The 21347-nt window shown below is 38.8% G+C and overlaps 1 protein-coding gene and 1 pseudogene across 3 annotated transcripts in view; one reads left to right on the forward strand and one right to left on the reverse strand.

Annotated features, from left to right (window-relative positions):
- WDR70 (WD repeat domain 70) overlaps positions 1-21347 on the reverse strand; it is a gene marked incomplete at its 5' end in the record, with an annotated part of 295937 nt that overhangs the window by 232561 nt on the left and 42029 nt on the right. For both annotated transcript variants that reach the window (XM_079703924.1, XM_079703925.1), the window contains 2 exons: positions 1074-1207; positions 16884-16943. In XM_079703924.1, coding sequence (XP_079560050.1) covers positions 1074-1207; positions 16884-16943 — 194 coding nt within the window. The remainder of the gene's footprint in view (positions 1-1073; positions 1208-16883; positions 16944-21347) is intronic.
- Positions 2578-16876, forward strand: LOC307052214 (nucleotide triphosphate diphosphatase NUDT15-like; annotated as a pseudogene). The gene is made up of 4 exons: positions 2578-2832; positions 2930-3162; positions 14540-14655; positions 16825-16876. The product of its transcript is annotated as a nucleotide triphosphate diphosphatase NUDT15-like (transcript).

Consider the following 21347-nt stretch of genomic DNA (forward strand, 5'->3'; position numbering starts at 1 on the left):
ACTACTAGACAGCTTAAGAGTTATGACTTCAAACTTTACAAAATCAATAATGATTTGTAGAACACTGACCAGAGTCACTTTAGTCAGCAAGGTTATTTTGCTAGATAACTATATAACTGCCAGAGAAATTTGAGGTCTGACTCAATTCTGGTCCACATAAGACAGACATTTATTATGTAATATTTATTGGCAAGTAAGCACAAACAATTCATATGATCTATTCTGCAGGCTTGAGAAAAATCCCAGCATCTCGTTTAGATGCTCCAACCACCACTTTCACAAAAGGTTCACTGGAAGCAAACGCTCAATGGTCCAGAGACAGGAACCTTCTCCATAGAGTTGATGAAATCCAGAGTTTTCAAGTGGACATTAAACAAAACCCCTAAGAGTTCAGGTTGAAGGCAAAACTAGATTTACACCCCATTCATGCAAGAGTAAGAAATTGAGTCAGAGTAATTTCAGCTAATCCACATATCTTGAATATTTTTAAATCTCATCATTGAAAGCTCATTTCCAACATACATTATGCAAGTTAACAAGATAGTTTCACCAATAAAATCCATTTCTGATATCCAATATGCTAAAAGATCAACGATGGTCAAAAGTAGAAATAAGAGGGTGGTTTACGGTAGCAACATGTAAAGTCATTTATAATATAATGCTAGCTGACCATAACTGCACAATGCAGCACCAACTAGCACTTGGCTTAACATATGTTGTACACACACATATAATATTACACAGTATTTAATGAAGTGTTTTAAAGTAAACTAGGCAAGGTAACAATTTCTAAATTAAAATATTTATTAAAAAACAACAAAAGACAGAAAATGGCTTTAAAACATAAATTAATGAAACTAAAGGAAATTCACTAAAGAATAAATTAATGAAACTAAAGGAAATTTACTAAAGAAAAGAAACATAAAAGGTACACTTCACTTTCATCTGAATAACGAATGTAGTATATAGTCATGTAAATTTATCGTATTTTGGTAAAAATAATCATAAACGGAATTCAAACAACAAGAGACTCTGTCTTCAAATATGAAGGTATTAAGTTTCATAATACATACCATTCACAGGGCTGAAGGGATCGAAATGCCTTAAAAGAAGCATCCATTCCAGCAAAATCCCAAAACTTAACATCATAGTCATATCCTCCAGTCACCAAACGGGCACCTGAGGGATCCAGACCCAAAGCAGAAACCTGGTTTAAAAAAAAAAAAAATGGAGAAAAGCTACTTATTGTCTATTATAACCCCATTTCCTTTCTCTAACCCTACTTCCTACCTTACAGGCACTGTAAATATAGATCACCACTGTTGTTACTTCTGAGAAGTGAAAATGGAAAGCACCTTCTATATTATGTGGCTTTGTTATTAGGAGTATTATTTCTTTGAAATACAAGAAAATATTGTAGTTTAATCTAATCAGTAGCTTCATCCAAACTTATCTACCATGTACTCAGTATAGCTGTCATATGATAAACTAAGTTGCTTTAGTATATAAGTAGAAATCTTATAAACAATTCAGCTTTTTCAATAAACAATTGTTCTTGTATTTCAAAGGAAATACATTTCCATAAAATATTTGTGTTAAATACATTGGGTTTATTATTATTTTAAATGAAGTAAACAGTGAATATTTTTACATGTCTTAATTTTAATGTTTGCTATGGTAAATACTGACACAAATAACTCATATAAACAGACATCTTGGGGGGTTCTTAAAAGATTCTGAGTGTAAAGGGTCTTGAAACCGAAATATCTGAGAACTGCTGCCTTAAGAAATCATTTCCATCTCATTCTTCATGTTATACCTACTTTTTATTAAATCACACTTTTGATATTTTTCTTCTGAAATCAGGAAAGAATTTTATTAATTTTCATGTTTTTAAGTAAATAAAAAAAATTATAGACTGTAAATACTTAAAAGGAAGCTTTCCTATCATTGAGTCCAGAGATTTTTACAGCTGGGAGATAGTTCATGTTTAACACATGTTTTATTTAGATATGCATATTTTTTCAAATCAAATTTTATCTTTAAAAATATATATAATTAAAAAATACTCCAAGTTATTTTACACATTAATAATCAGAGCTTCTAACTGTACTCTTAGGTTAACTAATTTTTTTTGCAGTCCTGCCTTTGCCCTGCATGTATTTCAACTTTTTGGAAATATGTCAGAGATTAAGAAGGTGACTGGCCGGTCTTCTTTGTTTGTTTGTTTTTAAGCTAGTTATTGTAAAAATGTTTACACATTCACAGAAGTATAGAGAATACTGAAAGGAATTCCCATATATTTATCTTTGAACCTTACCAATTGTCTACATAAGGCCACTCTTATTTCCTATATAATTTACATTTCTAGTAAACCTCCTTCTCCCCATCCCATCGACATGCCCACTCTACCCTTCTTCCCTCCTGTTAAAATTAAAGAGGTGTCCCTCCTCCTGATAAAGCTAACCCCACCAGTGTTCATCTCCCTACAATGTAATTTGAAATTGAAAATTCATTTGTGACTTGTCTATTCTATTCCTGTCCTCCCCTCAAGAGTGTAAGTTCCACTCCTACCCCATGACCACCAGTGCGGAGCCACAGGGGCTGAGGCCCTGAATCAGGGTGGGAGGAATGGTGACCAGCTGCAGGCATCCTCACTGTTCTCCTGGGGAAAAGGACAGTGTTGTTTGCAACCTGCAGTTTCCAACTTCCTGGTGGTCATTTGGACTTCAGGGTAAACTGGGAAGAATGTGCCCAAAGGGAAACCTGGGGAAAAGCAGTTCTTCACCTAAAAAATGTTCACCGTTGTGAATTCTGTTTTTTTTTTTCACTGTGCTGTGCGGCATGCAGGGTCTTAGCTCCCCAACCAAGGATCAAAACCGTGCCCCCCGGCAGTGTAAGTGCAGAGTCCTAACCACTGGACCGCCAGGAATTTCCCTGTTGTGAATTCTTTCACTGAGGAAGAGAATTACCATTATGTCACTATATTAATGAAAAAAGAAATGGATGTGATTCATAATTTAGAACCAAAAAATGTAGAACCTAAAAAAAAATGAAAGTAGGAAGTATATTCCTTGGGAAGAATTTCCTCTACTGGACCAGCTTTTCTGGGCATTAGGTTGTTTAAAGGAACAAGGCTATGATCCTTCTCTGGATCATCTGGTAGGATACAAAGGAAATGATCTCTTAAGTGACCAAGAAGATTCTTTGTTTTTTTTTAAAAAGACAGAATAAGGTCTGGCTAAGGAATGGAAAGTATCTAATTTCAGAAAAACTCCCATTTTATCTAAAAACTTCAAAAAGATCGCCAGTTTATTTGCAAATTCTTAATATACCCACCACCTTTTCAGCCTTTTCTTGTGAAAATTTTCCTAGGATATGTGACTGCATTACATTCAGACACAGAATATGTGATAATTGATGAGACTATGGTTAATCTGCTTTCTATATCTCCCTGTGATATTTACTGTGCAGTCTGTCATCAGCAGCTTACATGGAACAGAGTGCAATAGAATTTGCCTTAGCATTTTAGTTCAAATAGAAATTCTAATTCAAATACTAACACAGTAAGCCAATGGCAGAATTTATCATGTTTGTTGATTTTCCTCTTTTCTTTTATTTAAAAAAATGGGAGTAGGGGGCAGTAATATACTGTGACAGTCCTTGCTAGAGGCAACAACTAGAGAGAACAGGACAGGCCATTAGGGTATATTTCCCAGGTTTGTGACTGAGAATCCAAACGAAGAGAAGTGAGACAAACCTCTAGGATCTGTATCCTATCATGAACAGGCCATGTAATTTTGGATTTCTCGCTTAATCTCTCTGAGATCCAGGGCCTTTACATGTAAAATGAGGAGATTAGAATACAGCAGTGGTTCTCAAAGTGTGATCTGGAGGGTCCACGAGACCCTTTCAAGTGTACTCAAGATCAAAGCTATTTTTACAATACTAAGACATCATTTGCCTTTTATCCAGAGGCATAATGATATTGTAAAAGACTGAATGCAAAAAAGCAGGTATGATAAATCCAGCCCTCTTCTATTAAGCCAGATATTAAAGAGATTTGCAAAACTGTGAAATAATATCACTCTCCTCATTAATGGATTGTTTTGCTTTCAAAAAAGTAATTTTTCATAAAAATTATTTATGTTAGCATGTATCAGTTTTTCTTATTTGTAAATGAGTTAAAAACTCTAAAAACTAGAAGAAAAAAAAAGAGTGTAAATTCCATGTGGACAAAGACCATCCTTGTGCCCAGCACAGTGCCTGGCACAAATCTGACACTTAATAAATAACCCTTTTAAAAAATGAAGGAGGACTGCAAATTAAAAAAACACATACAAACAAACAGCTATGCAGTTTGACAAATATACGATCAATTACCCTCTATCAGGAAAGAAAAGGATAAACTACAAAGTTCACTTTTTTTAATCTAAGGACAGAAGAAAGATGGCAAAGAAGAAAGGGCAAAGTGACAAAATGAGATCTTCAATGCTAGCATTCTGAAGTACCAGAAGCTTGGACTTCCCTGGTGGCTCAGTGGTTAAGAATCCACCTGCCAACGCAGGGAACACGGGTTCAATCCCTGGTCCAGGAAGATCCCACATGCTGCAGAGCAACTAAGCCTGTGCCACAGCTACTGAGCCTGTGCTCTAGAGCCAGCAAGCCACAGTTACGGAGCCCACATGCCACAACCACTGAAGGCCGTGCGCCTAGAGCCCATGCTCTGCAGCAAGAGAAGCCACCGCAATGAGAAGCCCGCACATTGCAACAAACAGTAGCCCCCGCTCGCTGCAACTAGAGAACGCCCACGCACAGCAACAAAGACCCAATGCAGCCAAAAATAAATAAATAAACAAACAAATAAATAAAGTATCAGGATCTCTGTGACTTCTTATATACTCCATTTATTATCCAACAAAAGGATATGAAAGGTAATGAGTAACAGAAAACAGAGCTCTGGCGGAGCTTCAAGATGGCGGAAGAGTAAGACGCGGAGAACACCTTCCTCCACACAGATACAACAGAAATACATCTATATGTGGAAAAACTCCTACAGAACACCTACTGAATGCTGGCAGAAGACCTCAGACCTCCAAAAGGCAAGAAACTCCCCCACGTACCTGGGTAGGGCAAAAAAAAAAAAAAAACAAGAAAAAACAGAGACAAAAGAATAGGGACGGGACCTGCACCAGTGGGAGGAAGCCGTGAAGGAGGAAAGGTTTCCACACACTAGAAGCCCCTTCGCGGGCAAAGACTGCAGGTGGCGGAGCGGGGGAGCTTCGGTGCCACGGAGGAGAGCACAGCAACAGTGGTGTGGAGGGCAAAGCGGAGAGATTCCCGCACAGAGGATCGGTGCCGACCTGCACTCACCAGCCCGAGAGGCTTGTCTGCTCACCCACCGGGGCGGGCGGTGGCTGGGAGCTGAGGCTCGAGCTTCGGTCGGATCGCAGGGAGAGGACTGGGCTTGTCTGAGTGAACACAGCCTGAAGGGGGATAGTGCGCCACGGCTAGCCGGGAGGGAGTCTGGGAAAAAGTCTGGAGCTGCCAGAGACAAGAGAATTTTTCTTCCCTCTTTGTTTCCTGCTGCACGAGAAGAGGGGACTCAGAGCGCCGCTTAAAGGAGCTCCAGAGACGAGCGCCAGCCACGGCTATCAGCGCGTACTCCAGAGACGGGCATGGGACACTAAGGCTGCTGCTGCCGCCACCAAGAAACCTGTGTGCGAGCACAGGTCACTATCCACATCTCCCCTCCCGGTAGCCTGTGCAGTCCACCACTGCCAGGTTCCCGTGATCCAGGGACAACTTCCCCTGGAGAATACACGGCGCGCCTCAGGCTGGTGCAATGTCACGCCAGCCTCTGCCGCCGCAGGCTCGCCCCGCATCCGTATCCCTCCCTCACCACCCTCCCACTGCCTGAGTGAGCCAGAACCCCCGAATCAGCTGCTCCCTTAACCCCGTCGTGTCTGAGCGAAGAATAGACGCCCTCAGGCGACCTACACGAAGAGGCGGGTCCAAATCCAAAGCTGAACCCCGGGAGCTGTGCGAACAAAGAAGAGAAAGGGAAATCTCTCCCAGCAGCCTCAGGAGCAGCGGATTAAATCTCCACAATCAACTTGATGTACCCTGCATCTATGGAATACCCGAAGAGACAACAATCATCCCAAATTGAGGAGGTGGACTTTGGGAGCAAAGACATATATTTTTCCCCCCTTTTCTCTTTTTGTGACTGTCTATGTGTATGCTTCTGTGTGTGATTTTGTCTGTATAGCTTTGCTTTTACCATTTGTCCTAGGGTTCTGTCTGTCCGTTTTTTGTTTCTTTGTTTGTTTTTTAATTACTTAACTTTTTTTTCTTAATAATTATTTTTTATTTTATAACTTTATTTTACTTTATCTCCCTCCTTCCTCCCTTCCTCCCTCCCTCTGTCCCTCCCTTCGTCCCTCCCTTCTATCTTGCTTGCTTGCTTGCTTGCTTTTCTCCCTTTTATTCTGAGCCATGTGCAGCACAGGCTCTTGGTGCTCCAGCTGGGCATCCGGGCTGTACCTCTGAGGTGGGAGAGCAAAGTTCAGGACACTGATCCGAAAGAGACCTCCCAGCTCCACATAATATCAAAACGTGAAAATCTCCCAGAGATCTCCGTCTCAATGCCAAGACCCAGCTCCACTCAATGACCAGAAAGCTACAATGCAGGACACCCCATGCAAAACAACTAGCAAGACAGAAACACAACCACATCCATTAGCAGAGAGGCCGCCTAAAATCACAATAAGGCCACAGACACCCCAAAACACACCACCAGATGTGGACCTGCCCACCAGAAAGACAAGATCCAGCCTCATCCACCAGAACACAAGCACTAGTCCCCTCCACCAGGAAGCCTACACAACCCACTGAACCAAACTCAGCCACTGGGGACAGACAACAAAAACAACAGGAACTATGAACCTGCCGCCTGCAAAAAGGAGACCCCAAACACAGTATGTTAAGCAAAATGAGAAGACAGAGAAACACACAGCAGATAAAGGTGCAAGGCAAAAACCCACCAGACCTCACAAATGAAGAGGAACTATGCAGTCTATCTGAAAAATAATTCACAATAACAATAGTAAAGATGTTCCAAAATCTTGGAAATACAATGGAGAAAATACAAGAAACGTTTAACAAGCAACTAGAAGAACTAAAGAGCAAACAAACAGTGAAGAACAACACAATAAATGAAATGAAATATTCTGTAGAAGGAATCAATAGCAGAATAACTGAGGCAGAAAAACGGATAAGTGACCTGGAAGATAAAATAGTGGAAATAACTACAGCAGAGCAGAATAAAGAAAAAAAAATGAAAAGAACTGAGGACAGTCTCAGAGACCTCTGGGACAACATTAAATGCACCAACATTCGAATTATAGGGGTCCCAGAAGTAGAAGAAAAAAAGAAAGGGACTTAGAAAATATTTGAAGAGATTATAGTTGAAAACTTCCCTAACATGGGAAAGGAAACAGTTAATTAAGTCCAGTAAGCACAGAGAGTCCCATAGACGATAAATCCAAGAAGAAACATGCCAAGACACATACTAATCACTATCAAAAATTAAATACAAAGAAAACATATTAAAAGCAGCAAGGGAAAAACAACAAATAACACACAAGGGAATCCCCATAAGGTTAACAGCTGATCTCTCAGCAGAAACTCTGCAAGCCAGAGGGGGTGGCAGGACATATTTAAAGTGATGAAGGAGAAAAACCTACAACCAAGATTACCCAGCAAGGATCTCATTCAGATTTGATGGAGAAATTAAAACCTTTACAGACAAGCAAAAGCTAAGAGAATTCAGCACCACCAAACCAGCTTCACAACAAATGCTAAAGGAACTTCTCTAGGCATGAAACACAAAAGAATGAAAAGGCCTACAATAACAAACCGAAAAAAATTAAGAAAATGGGAATAGGAACATACATATCGATAATTACATTAAATGTAAATGCATTAAATGCTCCAACCAAGACACAGACTGGCTGAATGGATACAAAAACAAGACCCGTATATATGCTGTCTACAAGAGACCCACTTCAGACCTAGGGACACATACAGACTGAAAGTAAGGAGGGGATGGAAAAAGATATTCCATGAAAAAGGAAATCAAAAGAAAGCTGGAGTAGCAATTCTCATATCAGACAAAATAGATTTTACAGTAAAGACTATTACAAGAGACAAAGAAGGACACTACATAATGATCAATGGATCGATCCAAGAAGAAGATATAACAATTGTAAATATTTATGCACCCAACGTAGGAGCACCTCAATACATAAGGCAAATACTAAGAGCCATAAAAGGGGAAATCAACAGTAACACAATCATAGTAGGGGACTTTAACACCCCACTTTCACCAATGGACAGATCATCCAAAATGAAAATAAATAAGGAAACACAAGCTTTAAATGATACATTAAACAAGATGGACTTAATTGATATTTATAGGACATTCCATCCAAAAACAACAGAATACACATTCTTCTCAAGTGCTCATGGAACATTCTCCAGGATATCTTGGGTCACAAATCAAGCCTTGGTAAATTTAAGAAAACTGAAATCGTATCAAATATCTTTTCTGATCACAACGTGATGAGACTAGATATCAATTACAGGAAAAAAATCTGTAAAAAATACAAGCACATGGAGGCTAAACAATACACTACTTAATAACCAAGAGATCACTGAAGAAATCAAAGAGGAAATCAAAAACTACCTAGAAACAAATGACAATGGAGAGACGATGACCCAAAACCTATGGGATGCAGCAAAAGAAGTTCTAAGAGGGAAGTTTATAGCAATACAATCCTATCTTAAGAAACAAGAAACATCTCAAATAAACAAGCTAAACCTACACCAAAAGCAATTAGAGAAAGAAGAACAAAAAACCCCAACGTTAGGAGAAGGAAAGAAATCATAAAGATCAGATTAGAAATAAATGAAAAAAAATGAAGGAAACGATAGCAAAGATCAATAAAAGTAAAAGCTGGTTCTCTGAGAAGATAAACAAAAATAATAAACCATTAGCCAGACTCATCAAGAAAAAAAGAGAGAAGACTCAAATCAATAGAATTAGAAATGAAAAAGGAGAAGTAACAACTGACACTGCAGAAATACAAAGGATCATGAGAGATTACTACAAGCAACTCTATGCCAATAAAATGGACAATGTGGAAGAAATGGACAAATTCTTAGAAATGCACAACCTGCCAAGACTGCACCAGGAAGAAATAGAAAATATGAATAGACCAATCACAAGCACTGAAATTGAAACTGTGATTAAAAATCTTCCAACAAACAAAAGCCCAGGACCAGATGGCTTCACAGGCGAATTCTATCAAACATTTAGAGAAGAGCTAACACGTATCCTTCTCAAACTCTTCCAAAATATAGCAAAGGGAGGAACACTGCCAAACTCATTCTACGAGGCCACCATCACCCTGATACCAAAACCAGACAAAGATGCCACAAAGAAAGAAAACTACAGGCCAATATCACTGATGAACATAGATGCAAAAATCCTCAACAAAATACTAGCAAACAGAATCCAACAGCACATTAAAAGGATCACACACCATGATCAAGTGGGGTTTATCCCAGGAATGCAAGGATTCTTCAATATATGCAAATCAATCAATGTGATACACCATATTAAAAAACTGAAGGAGGAAATCCATATGATCATCGCAGTCGATGCAGAGATAGTTTTTGACAGAATTCAACACCCATTTATGACAAAAACCCTGCAGAAAGTAGGCATAGAGGGAAAGTTCCTCAACATAATAAAGGCCATACATGACAAACCCACAGCCAACATTGTCCTCAATGGTGAAAAACTGAAAGCACTTCCTCTAAGATCAGGAAAAAAACAAGGTTGCCCATTCTCACCACTATTATTCACCGAAGTTTTGGAAGTTTTAGCCACAGCAATCAGAGAAGAAAAAGAAATAGGGCTTCCCTGGTGGCACAGTGGTTGAGAGTCCACCTGCCAATGCAGGGAACACGGGTTTTTGCCCCAGTCCAGGAGGATCCCATATGCCACGGAGCGGCTAGGCCCGTGAGCCATGGCTGCTGAGCCCGTCCGTCCGGAGCCTGTGCTCTGCAAAGGGAGAGGCCACAACAGTGAGAGGCCCGCGTACTGCAAAAAAGAAAAAAGAAAACAAAACAAACAAAAAAAGAAATAAAAGGAATCCAAATTGGAAAAGAAGTAAAGCTGTCACTGTTTGCAGATGACATGATATTATACATAGAGAATCCTAAAGATGCTACCAGAAAACTACTAGAGCTAATCAATGAATTTGGTAAAGTAGCAGGATACAAAATTAATGCACAGAAATCTGTAGCATTCCTATACACTAATGATGAAAAATCTGAAAGTTAAATTAAGAAAACACTCCCATTTACCCATGCAACAAAAAGAATAAAATATCTAGGAATAAACCTACCTATGGAGACAAAAGACCTGTATGCAGAAAATTATAAGACACTGATGAAAGAAATTAAAGATGACACAAATAGATGGAGAGATATACCATGTTCTTGGACTGGAAGAATCAACATTGTGAAAATGACTATACTACACAAAGCAATCTACAGATACAATGAAATCCCTATCAAACTACCACTGGCATTTTTCACAGAACTAGAACAAAAAATTTCACAATTTGTACGGAAACACAAAAGACCCCAAATAGCCAAAGCAATCTTGAGAAAGAAAAAGGGAGCTGGAGGAATCAGGCTCCCTGACTTCAGACTATACTAAAAAGCTACAGTAATCAAGACAGTATGGTACTGGCACAAAAACAGAAATATAGATCAATGGAACAGGATTGAGAGCCCAGAGATAAACCCATGCACATATGATCACCTTATCTTTGATAAAGGAGGCAAGAATATACAGTGGAGAAAAGATAGCCTCTTCAGTAAGTGGTGCTGGGAAAACTGGAAAGGTGCATGTAAAAGTATAAAATTAGAACACTCCCTAACACCATACACAAAAATAAACTCAAAATGGATTAAAGACCTAAATGTAAGGCCAGACACTATCAAACTCTCAGAGGAAAACATAGGCAGAACGCTCTATGACTTAAATCACAGCAAGATCCTTTTTGACCTACCTCCTAGAGAAATGGAAAGAAAAACACAAATAAACAAATGGGACCTAATGAAACTTAAAAGCTTTTGCACAGTAAAGGAAACCATAAGCAAAACGAAAAGACAACCCTCAGAATGGGAGAAAATATTTGCAAATGAAGCAACTGACAAAGGATTAATCTCCAAAATTTACAAGCAGCTCATGCAGCTCAATATCAAAAAAACAAACAACCCAATCCAAAAATGGGCAGAAGACCTAAATAGACATTTCTCCAAAGAATATATACAGACTGCCAACAAACACATGAAAGAATGCTCAACATCATTAATCATTAGAGAAATGCAAATCAAAACTACACTGAGATATCATCTCACACCAGTCAGAATGGCCATCATCAAAAAATCTACGAACAATAAATGCTGGAGAGGGTGTGGATAAAAGGGAACCCTCTTGCACTTTTTTTTTTTTTTTTTTTTTTTTTTTTTTGCTATATGCGGGCCTCTCAGTGTTGTGGCCTCTCCTGTTGTGGAGCACGGGCTCTGGACGCGCAGGCTCAGCGGCCATGGCTCACGGGCCCAGCCGCTCCACGGCATGTGGGATCCTCCCAGACCAGGGCACGAACCCGTGTCCCCTGCATCGGCAGGCGGACTCCCAACCACTGCGCCACCAGGGAAGCCCCCTCTTGCACTTTTGGTGGGAATGTAAATTGATACAGCCACTATGGAGAACAGTATGGAGGTTCCTTAAAAAACTCAAAATAGAACTACCATATGACCCAGCAATCCCACTACTGGGCATATACCCTGAGAAAACCATAGTTCAAAAAGAGTCATGTACCAAAATGTTCATTGCAACTCTATTTACAATAGCCAGGACATGGAAGCAACCTAAGTGTCCATCAACAGATGAATGGATAAAGAAGATGTGGTACATATATACAATGGAATATTACTCAGCCATAAAATGAAACGAAATTGAGTTATTTGTAGTGAGGTGGATGGACCTAGAGTCTGTCATACACAGTGAAGTAAGTCAGAAAGAGAAAAACAACAAATACCATATGCTAACACATATATATGGAATCTAAGAAAAAAAAAAGAAGGTCATGAAGAACCTAGGGGCAAGATGGGAATAAAGATGCAGACCTACTAAAGCATGGACTTGAGGATATGGGGAGGGGGAAAGGTAAGCTGTGACAAAGTGAGAGAGTGGCATGGCATATATACACTACCAAACGTAAAAGAGATAGCTAGTGGGAAGCAGCCGCATAGCACAGGGAGATCAGCTCAGTGCTCTGTGACCACCTAGAGGGGTGGGACAGGGAGGGTCGGTGGGAGGGAGATGCAAGAGGGAAGAGATATGGGGACATATGTATATGTATAACTGATTCACTTTGTTATAAAGGAGAAACTAACACACCATTGTAAAGCAATTATACTCCAATAAGATGTTAAAAAAAAAGAAGTAAATTATTCACTTAAGCAATATATAAAAATAGAAGTGCTTTAGAGGGAAATTTATGTCTATGACACCTATGTTAGAAAGGAAGAAAGATCTCAAATCAATAACTTAAGCTTCCACCTTAAAAAACTACCAAAGAAGAGGAAACAAACCCCAAAGCATGCAACAGGAAGGAAATAAAGATTAGAGCAGAGTTCAGTAGAAAAGAGAAATTTTTAAAGTAAAGAAAATCAACGGGACCAAAAAATGGTCCTTAGAAAATTTCAAGAAAATTGAGAAACTTTAGCTAGATTAGCCAAGACAAAAAGAAAGTATTACTAAAATCAGGAAGGAAAGAGAAGATAACATAAATTAAGAGGATTACAAGGAAATTCTATGAATTGCATGCCAACCAGTTATATAACTTAGATGAACCGTACAAATTATTAGAAAGACACAAACTACCAAAATGGACCCATGAAAAAAAAAAAAAGAAAGAAAATCTGAATAGATTTTTAATAAGGGCTTAAATTAGTAATCAAAAATCTTCCCAGAAGACTTCCCGGTGGCACAGTGGTTTAGAATCCGCCTGCCAATGCAGGGGACACAGGTTCGAGCCCTGGTCTAGGAAGATCCCACACGCCGTGGAGCAACTAAGCCCGTGCGCCACAACTACCGAGCCTGCGCTCTAGAGCCCACGAGCCACAACTACTGAGGCCCTCGTGTCAAAACAACTGAGTCCACACGCCTAGAGCCTGTGCTCCACAACAAGAGAAGCCACCGCAATGAGAAGCTCACGCACCACAACGAAGAGTAGCCCCCACTCACCACAACTAGAGAAAGCCGGCACACAGCAACGAAGACCCAACGCAGCCAAATAAATAAATAAATTTATAAAAAACAAAAAAATCTTTCCACAAAGAAGTCTATATCTTTTTGGCGTCAAGATAAATTCTATCAAACACTTAAAGAATAATTAATCAATCCTTCATAAACCCTTCCAGAAAATATAGGAGAAATAAATGCTTTCAGCGTTCTATGAGGTAAATATTACCCTGATGCCAAAACCAAAGTCACCATAAGAAAACTACTGACCTATATCCCTTATGAATATAAACAGAAAAATCCTCAACAAAATATCAGCAAACTGAATCTAGACCTTAAGCATCACACCTTACAACCTGGAGATTTCATCTATTGGAAAAGACACCTCCAGAAAAACTCTTTTCAACCTCCCTGGAGAGGCCCCTATCAGGCACTGCTAACCAATATTTTTGCCACCAAACTCCAAGGAATAGATTCTTGAATTCATGTGACATAACACACCTAAAGAAAGCACCAAACCCTGACTGGACCTGCACATCATCTGGTGACCTGAAAGTAAAGATTTCCTGGAATTGAAGCAGATGACATCTGATAAGACAGCTTTCCCAAGATATCCAGAGAAACCCTGTTAGAAGTTTGTCACCAAACCTTTGATGATGACATAACGCTCCAGACGATCTCCAATATCTATGATCTTGATAACATACGGACTTTAGATAAAAAGTACCTGAAAGTTCTCCCTCCTCCCTCTCCTTGTTATTCGAGTGTGATCTTAATAAGTTTCTAATCTATGCAATTTCCTTCTGATGTGAGACACTACACCTAAGAAAGGTCCTTCCTGACACTGAGGGACAAAAGGCTGCTGAAACTAGGCAAACTTACATTTAATCAGTGATGCTTTCAGAGAAAAATCTTGTGATCAAAGGGGTAAATGTAAAAAATTAATAAACAGAAACCTCAATTAAATAGAGTTGGGATACCAGAAAGGGAAACCCTGCAATGATAGTAGAGCTCAATAGGAAGAATAAAGACTCCTCTTGTTTCCTGGCAAGGACTCATCAGCCAGTGAAAGGCCATGGACTCTGGTTAGCCCTCCAAATTTCCTTTTCACCCCCATAAAAAGGTTCTCCTTCCCTTGCCATGCAGGAACTTGAGCATGGCTCACCATGGCTGCAGACCCCAAGTTGTAATTCTCTGCTGATCCTGGATAAACTCATCTTTGCTGAAGAAATACCTGGTAGTGTATTTGTTTCAGGTCAACGGTAAGTATACTGACAAAATAGATATATTTCTTCAATGGCGAGGAGAAAAAAAGAAAAGGAAAAACATATAGATTAAGAGACATAACAAGTAAACAATGATGACTCTGCTCAGAGTGAGTCAGATACCGTCTGGATACTGATTTGAACAAACTAACTGGAAAAATATGTATGGGGGCTTCCCTGGTGGCGCAGTGGTTAAGAATCCACCTGCCGATGCAGGGACATGGGTTCAAGCCCTGGTCCAGGAAGATCCCACATGTCGCGGAGCGACTAAGCCCGTGCACCACAACTAATGAAACTGCGCTCTCGAGGCTGCGAGCCACAACTACTGAGCCCATGCTCCACAACAAGAGAAGCCACTGCGATGAGAATCCGGTGCACCACAACAAAGAGTAGCCCCTGCTTGCCGCAACTAGAGAAAGCCCGCACGCAGCAACAAAGACCCAACGCAGCCAAAAATTAAAAAAAAAAATAGTATGGGACAATTGAAGAAATTTGAATAATGGGATATTAGATGATATTAAATAATTATTGAAAAAACTTTAGACGTAATAAAGATGTTCTGATTATGAGAGAGAGAGAAAAGGAGAGGGAGAGGAGGAGAGAGAGAGAGAGAAAGACCAACCTTATCTCTTACAGATTCATACTGAAATATTTACAGATGAAATCATATAAAGTCTGGAATTTGTTTTTAAATAATCCCGCAAGGTAGGTAGATGGGATGGGGAGAAGGAGGTTTACTAGAAATGTAAATTATATAGGAAATAAGAGTGGCCTTATGTAGACAATTGGTAAGGTTCAGAGATAAATATACGGGAATTCCTTTCAGTATTCTCTATACTTCTGTGAATGTGTAAACATTTTTACAATAACTAGCTTAAAAACAAACAAACAAAGAAGACCGGCCAGTCACCTTCTTAATCTCTGACATATTTCCAAAAAGTTGAAATACATGCAGGGCAAAGGCAGGACTGCAAAAAAAATTAGTTAACCTAACAGTACAGTTAGAAGCTCTGATCATTAATGTGTAAAATAACTTGGGAGTATTTTTTTAATTATATATATTTTTAAAGATAAAATTTGATTTGAAAAAATATGCATATCTAAATAATACATGTGTTAAACATGAACTATCTCTCAGCTGTAAAAATCTCTGGACTCAATGATAGGAAAGCTTCCTTTTAAGTATTTACAGTCTATAATTTTCTTATTTACTTAAAAACATGAAAATTAGTAAAATTCTTTCCTGATTTCAGAAGAAAAATATCAAAAGTGTGATTTAATAAAAAGTAGGTATAATATGAAGAATTAGATGGAAATGATTTCTTAAGGCAGCAGTTCTCAGATATTTCGGTTTCAAGACCCTTTACACTCAAAATCTTTTAAGAACTCCCCAAAATGTCTGTTTATATGAGTTATTTGTGTATTTACCATAGCAAACATTAAAATTAAGACATGTAAAAATATTCAGTTTACTTCATTTAAAATAATAATAAACCCAATGTATTTAACACAAATATTTTATGGAAATGATATTTTCAAAAGCAAAAAATTTAGTGGAAAGACTATCACTATTTTAAAATCCTTGGCTATTAATTCTATCATCTGTGTTATTTCTGGACCTATTTCTATTGATTGGTGTTTTCCCCCTCATTAAGGGATGTATTTTCCTACTTCTTTACATGTCAGACTTCTAGAAAAAGGTAGCTTAATTATAAAGGGAAAACCTTAAAATGTATACATTATTAATTTTTAAATAACATAAATAAATATGAAAATATAAAAATATAATCCATAAATCTAAGTAATATAATCTTAGAGCCATACAGTAACTATCTTATGTTCATTTCTTATCTCAACATCCACCTAAAAAATGAACTCAGGCCTCTTACTGATAGAGAAATGAAGCTAAGGGTAATGAAAAATTTTCCCACACCATAACAAAAAAAAGTACTTGAGTTTCATTTCTTTCTTTCACTTATAATGTTCCTATATCAAAGAAAGAGGTTTTAAAGCCAACAATAACAATGCCAGTAAGTGTTCCTATTTTAAATGAAATGCAATGGTTATTTTGACTGAATAGAAAAGTAATCTATTTTCCTTAATGTCTATAGCTTTGTGATACCAGTTGATTGTATAATTGGCCTTAATATAAATATGTCTTATTAGTTCACTTTTCCATGAGAGCCCTGTTATTGAGGGAAAAGAACTAAATTTTTAAAACTTACTGTCTTAGTGCCATGCTTCAGCGTTATCTCATGCGAGTCAGGGATCTTTTGGACAGGATTCTGAAAAAAGAAAATTCCATGACATTGATGAGTAATATAACATATTTGGGGGAACTACATACCACACACACAGGAAATTTAATTTTTAAAAATTGCATCATTGACTTTTTAACACAAAACTTTAAAAAATAGGAAGTAAAAAGTGTGAGCGTGGGACTTCCCTGGTGGCACAGTGGTTAAGAATCCCCCTGCCAATGCAGGGGACACAGGTTTGAGCCCTGCTCCGGGAAGATCCCACATGTCACGGAGCAACTAAGCCCGTGCGCCACAACTACTGAGCCTGCGCTCTAGAGCCCGCAAGCCACAACTACTGAGCCCATGTGCCACAACTACTGAAGCCCGCGCGCCTAGAGCCTGTGCTCCGCAACGAGAAGCCACTGCAATGAGAAACCCACGCACCACAACGAAGAGTAGTCCCTGCTCGCCGCAACCAAAAAAAGCCCGCGTGCAGCAACGAAGACCCAATGCAACCAAAAATAAATAAATAAAAATTAAATTAAATTAAAATATTTTTTAAACTGTGAGCGTATCTTATTTCTGCACTTCTAGATAGATTACAATTGGTCACTTTGAGCTGATAATAAATTTATCTTAAATCTCTAAAAAGATACACCTAAGATATTCTTTAGGTTGTATGAAACCATAAGGTCCTCCCTACATGGAAAATTTTTAAAGTCCTCTTTTCACTGGTACTTGGGCATACCTTAAAGTACTTAATTTATAACAGACAACAAAATGTGCACAGGATAGATACATACCTTTTAACCCATAAAAGATTAAAAAACAAAAAACTGATATTCAAATGGTACAAATAAGGAACAGAGTCATTCACTGATGCATCGATTCAATAAAGCTTTATTAAAGTAAGATTACACCAGATGCTAAGTGGCGTTAGACACAGCCTCTACTCTTCTCTCCTCCCAAGAAGCGTATGGTCTAAGAGGGAAACGTCAATGACTCTACTTCCATATAATACATGCTATGTTAGAAGGGGTATGGACAGAATAACTGAGGGATGAAGAAGACGGATGCATAAATCAGACAGAAGAGGTCACACTGATCATTTAAATAAGAAGTTTCATTGTTTAGTCAAGTCTCCATTATCCAAGAGCAGGGCAGTTATACTAAAATTCTACAGCCATGACAAATTCATGTTAGGATTATCTTGCAATCTAATGAATTAAACATGTTTAGGGAATTCCCTGGTGGTCCAGTGATTAGGACTCTGTACTTCCACTGCCAAGGGCCCAAGTTCAACCCCTGGTCGGGGAACTAAGATCCCACAAGCCATGTAACACAAGCCATGTGGCATGCCCAAAACAAATGAACAAACAAACAAAAACATGCAATCTACAGACTTTGGTCCCTAACTTCCCTCCTTTATTAGGATCCTTGATGAACCAATCAATCACTAGTTCTTTCTATTTTATCTTAAATCTTTCCCCTACCATGGCTCTTTCTCCTCAGAATATGAACAATTTAAGTACGTCCCATATTGGGACTTCCCTGGTGGTGCAGTCGTTACGAATCTGCCTGTCAGTGCAGGGGACACGGGTTCGATCCCTGGTCTGGGAAGATCCCACATGCTGTGGAGCAACTAAGCCCCCATGAGCCACAACTACTGAGCCTGCGCTCTAGAGCCCATGGGCCACAACTTCTGAGCCCGCGTGCCACAACTACTGAAGCTCGCATGCCTAGAGCCCGTGCTCCACAAGAGAAGCCACTGCAATAAGAAGCCCGTGCAACGCAACAAAGAGTAGCCCCGCTCGCCGCAACTAGAGAAAGCCCGTGCGCAGCAACGAAGACCCAATGCAGCCAAAAATAAATAAACAAATTATATTTAAAAAGAAGTACATCCCATATTAAAACACACACACACCCCAATTTCGCCTAGGTTTACTGCTATACCACTGTCTTTTCCTTTACAATCAAGCTTCCTCACACTACAGTTTTCACTCATTGTCTCTACTTTCTTTCACCCCTCTACCTCTACCACTTTGGCACTTGTCATTTAATTCCCAGTACCTAGCACAGTTCTTGGTACTTAAAGGACTCTTAGTAAATATTTCTTGAATGAATAAATAAGTCACTATAAATGTCCCAGGACACTTTTCAGAACTTAATCTGCACGTCTGACCTTTCAACAGCATGATAACTACTTAACTATTTCCTCCAACTTGAAACTATGCTTTCTTGGGAGGAAACAGCCTTGATAAAAAGCCAGAAACTCTAGGGTTTTAAAATCAAGCTCTGATACTCATTAACCTTGTCATAACCTCAGGAGAGTAATAACTCTCAGTTTCCTCATTTGCAAACAGGATAATAGCACCTGCCCCTTAGGTTACTGTGAGGTAAGTGGTTTAAAGCTCATAATACAGAGTTCGGTACAAAGTAGGTACTCAATAAATGGCAGCCACCATTTATTCTAAGGCTTACCTCCTGTCTCTCTTGTCATATTATCTTAGTCTATTTCCAGGCTTCTCTTCCTTTTTACTTGGCTAATTCCTACTTACCCTTTAAGACGCAGTTCAGATGTGACCTGCTCCTGGAAGCATTTCTCAACATTTCAAACTCTGGGTTAAATGACCCTTCCATGCACTCCCATGATACCCTCTCCTTGTCTCTATCACAGAACCTATCATAATACATTGTAATTTTTGACCGGTCTCCCTCCACACCACTCCGTGACCAAACTCAAGAGATGCTTCTCAAAGACTGTGTATATATATCATCTCTGGGTCCCCAATGCACAAAACACCTGGTATATGGCAGACACAAGAGTTTTTGGAGTGTATTAATGGCCCTTACAATGTCTACCTCGTAAATCACATTAGATAATTTTTAATTTACCTCAAACATTAATGTTTATGTCCATAAAGAAGAAGCGGTAGGTGCTATCCATCAGGTGAGCCTGGTGAGTGTGAGTCATATTTTCCAAAAGTGAAAACCTTTGAAGACCAAATGATTCTATCCCAGACTAAAAGCACATGTAAAGTTGCAAGTATAGAGAAATAAAGGCAATTTTGTCTTAAACCATTTGCATCTGAGAAGTGGCTATAGTTCATTACCACCACAGATCAGTAAAGAAGGAGATCAGGGTGCTTCCCTGGTGGCGCAGTGGTTGAGAGTCCACCTGCCGATGCAGGGGACACAGGTTTGTGCCTCGGTCTGGGAAGATCCCACATGCCGCGAAGCAGCTGGGCCCATGAGCCATGGCCGCTGAGCCTGCGCGTCTGGAGCCTGTGCTCCACCACGGGAGAGGCCACAACAGTGAGAGGCCCGCGTACCGCAAAAAAAAAAAAAAAAAAAGAAGAAGGAGATCAGGAACCAAGAGGCACTGAACAAAAACACTTACCTCATAGTAACCCAAGGAACTGCTGGAGAGTTTGCAGTTTATTTCAAGACGAAGACATTACAGTATGGTTTACTATGTTTTGGAAAGTCCTGCACACACCAATATTGGAGATACCAATATTCCAACACAAATTCCAAAATAATTTAAAAGTTGAACAAATGAATTCTGGACTACCCCTACATTAAATTATGTAAACCACTGCTCCCTTTGCAGTTGACAATATTTGTAAGTAATAAAAACTCAAGTAAAGGTGCTAAGTCCTCCTGAAAGAAACAGGAGAACAGTTCAAATGTTTTACTTAAAGAAGAATCTATTATAGTATCATTTCATAACCAATTCCTTTTTCATCACTCAGGAAAGAAAAACACTGTCACCAGAAGGAAGGATGAAAATTATTTCACTGAATTCAATGCAGAACGTGCCTATATACAATTTCTGACATGTAAAGAAAAAACTTACAAGAATACAGAACAACTCAGTATTTACATTAGGAATGAATTAAATGTTTAAATAAGTATTGTTTACATTTAAAATCAAAGTTTTACTGGAAATCATGTAGGGCATAACTCATAAAAAGCCCATATAATTGGCACAACTAAATCATCTAAAATAGTAGCAATCCATCTTTTGGTAGCATATCACTTGATGGTGACTGTTCTTCTTCCAGAACTTTTACTAATGACTTTTTGAAATATGGCTTAGTGTGAAATTTGCTGTAACAGTAAAATATTTTCAAGATTTCCCTGCCAGGGGACATCATAAACTACAAGACTTCAAATGAAGTCATTTATTACCAAAATTCATAACAAGAGCTACAGTCTTAATGGAAGAGAGGAAAAGATACCAGTTTTTGTTTTGTTTTGGTTTTAAATGCCAACCAAAGGATTATTTCCCAGGCTCTTTCGTTTACCCCAGTAAGAACAATGATAGCAAACATATCTAGAATAACGTGAGCAATTCCATCTCATATACTATACATACATCCTTGTAGTGTTTTTCAAAAGACTTGCAAATCATTTATAACCTTTCTGGGGTAATATGTCATAAAT

Source organism: Hyperoodon ampullatus (assembly GCF_949752795.1).
Source record: "Hyperoodon ampullatus genome assembly, chromosome: 4".
In the NCBI taxonomy this organism is placed as follows: domain Eukaryota; kingdom Metazoa; phylum Chordata; class Mammalia; order Artiodactyla; family Ziphiidae; genus Hyperoodon; species Hyperoodon ampullatus.